Genomic DNA, 5,000 nt, shown 5'->3' with positions numbered 1-5,000 from the left:
CAGCATACAGAGATGATCTGATCAGGCATTGGGCCAGCATACAGAGATGGTCTGATCAGGCATTGGGCCAGCATACAGAGATGGTCTGATCAGGCATTGGGCCAGCATACAGAGATGATCTGATCAGGCATTGGGCCAGCATACAGAGATGGTCTGGTCAGGCATTGGGCCAGCATACAGAGATGGTCTGATCAGGCATTGGGCCAGCATACAGAGATGATCTGATCAGGTATTGGGCCAGCATACAGAGATGATCTGATCAGGCATTGGGCCAACATACAGAGATGATCTGATCAGGCATTGGGCCAACATACAGAGATGATCTGATCAGGCATTGGGACAGCATACAGAGATGCTCTGATCAGGCATTGGGCCAGCATACAGAGATGATCTGATCAGGCATTGGGCCAGCATACAGAGATTGTCTGATCAGGCATTGGGCCAGCATACAGAGATGATCTGATCAAGCATTGTGCCAGCATTCAGAGATGATCTGATCAAGCATTGGGCCAGCATACAGAGATGATCTGATCAGGCATTGGGCCAACATACAGAGATGATCTGATCAGGCATTGGGCCAACATACAGAGATGATCTGATCAGGCATTGGGACAGCATACAGAGATGCTCTGATCAGGCATTGGGCCAGCATACAGAGATGATCTGATCAGGCATTGGGCCAGCATACAGAGATTGTCTGATCAGGCATTGGGCCAGCATACAGAGATGATCTGATCAAGCATTGTGCCAGCATTCAGAGATGATCTGATCAAGCATTGGGCCAGCATACAGAGATGATCTGATCAAGCATTGGGCCAGCATACAGAGATGGTCTGATCAGGCATTGGGCCAGCATACAGAGATGGTCTGATCAGGCATTGGGCCAGCATTCAGAGATGGTCTGATCAGGCATTGGGCCAGCATACAGAGATGATCTGATCAGGCATTGGGCCAGCATACAGAGATGATCTGATCAGGCATTGGGCCAGCATACAGTGATGATCTGATCAGGCATTGGGCCAGCATACAGAGATTGTCTGATCAGGCATTGGGCCAGCATGCAGAGATGATCTGATCAAGCATTGGGCCAGCATTCAGAGATGATCTGATCAAGCATTGGGCCCCGCATACAGAGATGATCTGATCAGGCATTGGGCCAGCATACAGAGATGATCTGATCAGGCATTGGGCCAGCATACAGAGATGGTCTGATCAGGCATTGGGCCAGCATACAGAGATGGTCTGATCAGGCATTGGGCCAGCATACAGAGTTGGTCTGATCAGGCATTGGGCCAGCATACAGAGATGGTCTGATCAGGCATTGGGCCAGCATACAGAGATGGTCTGGTCAGGCATTGGGCCAGCATACAGAGATGGTCTGATCAGGCATTGGGCCAGCATACAGATATGGTCTGATCAGGCATTGGGCCAGCATACAGAGATGGTCTGATCAGGCATTGGGCCAGCATACAGAGATGATCTGATCAGGCATTGGGCCAGCATACAGAGATGATCTGATCAGGCATTGGGCCAGCATACAGAGATGGTCAGGCATTGGGCTAGCATACAGAGATGGTCTGATCAGGCATTGGGCCAGCATACAGAGATGATCTGATCAAGCATTGGGCCAGCATTCAGAGATGATCTGATCAAGCACTGGGCCAGCATACAGAGATGATCTGATCAGGCATTGGGCCAGCATGCAGAGATGATCTGATCAAGCATTGGGCCAGCATACAGAGATGGTCTGATCAGGCATTGGGCCAGCATACAGAGATAGTCTGATCAGGCACTGGGCCAGCATAAAGAGATGGTCTGATCAGGCATTGGGCCAGCATACAGAGATGGTCTGATCAGGCATTGGGCCATCATATAGAGATGGTCTGATCAGGCATTGGGCCAGCATACAGAGATGGTCTGATCAGGCATTTCTAGCGGTTTCTCTCCTTGCAGACAAGAATTTGGCTAAGCCAGTGCTCCTCTTCAAATAAGAGACCTGATTGTTTGATACATACTGGCAAACCTCTATCTAGAGACAATTTTGGCTCCAGTCTGCAAGTCTCAGGCTCTGTTTGAAAGGAGCTGTGCAGTTTCATTTGACTGTGGGGTCAGACACATACGGTAGCAGGAAATTGAGCTCTGTGAGGGCTCTGAGGCCTCTACTGTAGGAAAACAACAAAGGAAGGCCTTTGATGTTGAGTGATTTACATGAGCTGGAGCACTCTGTGCAGCTGCACAGTTTTATTTGTGCTGAGGAGACAGCTGGCTTGAACCTCAGGGTTAGAGGTGTGGTTTAAGGGCAATATTCATAGCCTTCAGTATCCATAGCTGTTAACCCCCCTCCCCCTTAATTGACTAGAATGGTTTGACCCAGCATAACTCAGATTCTAGGCAGGACCAAAGTGTGGCAGCGTGATGGGGATGCAAATATAACTCTGCACGAACACTCCTTAACTTATAGCATGCTTCCCCTGCCTACAGTCTTTCTCTCTTTTTCTGTTTTGTGTGCTTCCAGAGTATAAGTACGTGTAGAAGTAAGAGTATTAGACTATCTCAGCATGTGTGTTTTCTAGCCTGCCTGTCTCTCACCTTGTAATCCTGTGTGTTTTCCTGCGTTAACAGCCGTCTCTTTCTTCACCTCCCTGTCCTTTGTGTCTCTCCCATTTTCTTCCTCTGTCTGTTTTCCCTGCTATGTGGCTGTATGTTGCCTCTCTCTCTGTGTACATCACCCCCTGTAGGAAGGAGGTATAGCATAATGTGTCCCCTCAGTAACGACCCCTCGTCCTCGGCTCTGTCTGCAGGCTTCCAGATCCACACCCCAGACGCACTGGGGAGGACCTGTCTACATGCTGCCGCCGCCGGGGGGTGAGTGTGTGTGTGTGTGTGTGTGTGTGAGTAAGATAAATACCTGCACACTATTGTGTATGCTCCTGTACATTATTTCAACATTTCTGTCAGAAGGGCTTCATCGGGTGTTTGTGTCTGTACATTTAGCTTCATGTCACTGTACTCTTCAAAACAGAATTTGTCATGATTCTAAAATGTCTTCTCCTCTTCCTCTCCCTCTGTTTCGTTCTGCAGTAATGTGGAGTGTGTGAAGTTGCTTCTGAGCAGCGGTGGGGACCACAACCGGAGGGACAAGTGTGGCAGGTGAGTTCTCTTAGAGGACAAGTAGAAGGGTGGGGGAGGTCTGAGGTAGGGCCAGATGAACGGGGCTTTAGTGGGGACAGTGAATTGGTGTGTATGGACGACAGTTGTTGAAAGCTGGTTCTTACTGAGCTGAAGACCCTGCTGAAAGGAGATCTTGGAGAAAGAGAACGGAGCTTAGAGTGGGGGCTACATCCGTTTGTGGTCTTTTTCTGTCAGTTCCTCTCTCCAGTTCCTGTGTAGGTGTGTTTGTGTGGTCACAGCCATTTCCTCAGTCCTCTGACTCAACACTTTAGTTAACTCTCTTCAACCTTTTTAGATCTCTAAAGTGTGACTCAAATCAATGTGCAGGCATTTACGCTGTCCTTCTGTGTGTGTCTGGCCATCTCTCTGTGTGTGTCTGGCCATCTCTCTGTGTGTGTCTGGCCATCTCTCTGTGTGTGTCTCTCTCTCTCTCTCTCTCTCTCTCTCCAGGACCCCTCTCCACTATGCGGCTGCCAGTCGTCACTATCAGTGCCTGGAGACCCTGGTGTCGTGTGGGACCTGCATTAATGCCACTGACCAGTGGGGGCGCTCTGCCCTGCACTACGCAGCTGCCTCCGACCTGGACAGAAGGTGAAGCTCCCTGACCAGACTTAGTGACGAATCCTAACTTCCGCATTAGAGTAAAATTCCCACTTAGTCTCCCATTTACAGCAATGCATGTCTAAGTGAACATTTGCCTTAAATGCACACCTCACCTGCCACGATGCGTGCACAAGCTTTGCAAAATAAACGTGCACTTGTTATTCAATAATTTCACCCACACCGCTCGCTCATGTGAACGAGTGTCTGCGTAGCCAAGTGCTAATTAGAACATGGTTCTAATTGAGAGGCTCGATGCCCTGAAAGTCCCCTCATTGGTTATCAGGAAGATACAAACCCACGTGGATGCTTGAAAGACCAATGAGGAGAGATTCGTTAAAGATGACTCACTATGAACTAACTAGGTGTCTGTACGTACTCGGGATGGGCACAGTTATTCGAATATCCGAATGGGCGTTCGTATTCGATCGCGTGTGATTATACATTTTTATAGTTAGCACTGTCAACAGCCTACAGTTCTGAGGACGCACAAAGTTTTATTTTCAAGTTAATTTTCTCTCCTGTTGCGCTTTAGATGAAAAGGCATCCAGTGCATTTCACCCTCCAGTCAGCCCTGACAACGGTAGCCTATTGTATTTTCTTCAAATAGCCCAGTGATAACAGACACACATCTAACGGAGATTTCACAATACCTGACACAGATCAATGCAGAACGTTTCTGAAACGGACTCTATCACAGTGGACATCAGACATCGCTGTCACTGTTGCTGACTGTTAGCTGAAAACTACCAGAGGATACCAGTCAAAAACCTATCTGGATAGCCAAAGAAATTTTCTAATATTATTTGAATAGTGAAGTCATTTCAAATGTCCATCCGAAGTCTGCTGCATAGTCTTGTCCAGTGTTCACACCCCTGAGTAGTCTTAATACCGGGACATTTAGCACAGCTGTAAACACCTGATGACCCTGAATACGAATCCTGAATTCTAGATGGAGGGTCCATCTAAACCCCACTTTTCCCATAGGTTTTATTTTTGCATAAGCTATTGTCAGAAAAAATGGTATATTGGAGAATGTCTTAATATTTTTCTGCTGTGTGTGTGTGTTGTGAAGGCGACGTCAGGCTCTGGAGCCAGAGAGTGAAGGGGTGCAGGCAGAGAAGGAGAAGGAGGCTGCACTGTGAGTACACAATTTTATTTCAACGAGTATTGTTCTATCTGTATTTGAGAACGACCGTATCTCTCTCTCTCTCTCGCTCTCGCTCTCG

The 5,000-nt window shown here is 48.0% G+C and overlaps 1 protein-coding gene across 2 annotated transcripts in view; it reads left to right on the top strand.

The window, feature by feature from the left end:
• LOC118366656 (serine/threonine-protein phosphatase 6 regulatory ankyrin repeat subunit B-like) overlaps nt 1–5,000 on the top strand; it is a 35,668-nt gene that overhangs the window by 16,367 nt on the left and 14,301 nt on the right. For both annotated transcript variants that reach the window (XM_052493687.1, XM_052493688.1), the window contains exons 12-15: nt 2,802–2,865; nt 3,082–3,150; nt 3,622–3,762; nt 4,847–4,912. In XM_052493687.1, coding sequence (XP_052349647.1) covers nt 2,802–2,865; nt 3,082–3,150; nt 3,622–3,762; nt 4,847–4,912 — 340 coding nt within the window. The remainder of the gene's footprint in view (nt 1–2,801; nt 2,866–3,081; nt 3,151–3,621; nt 3,763–4,846; nt 4,913–5,000) is intronic.

This window comes from Oncorhynchus keta, chromosome 34 (assembly GCF_023373465.1).
Source record: "Oncorhynchus keta strain PuntledgeMale-10-30-2019 chromosome 34, Oket_V2, whole genome shotgun sequence".
NCBI lineage: Eukaryota > Metazoa > Chordata > Actinopteri > Salmoniformes > Salmonidae > Oncorhynchus > Oncorhynchus keta.
Note: the sequence above shows the minus strand (reverse complement) of the source record. Positions and strands in the feature narration are given on the sequence as shown.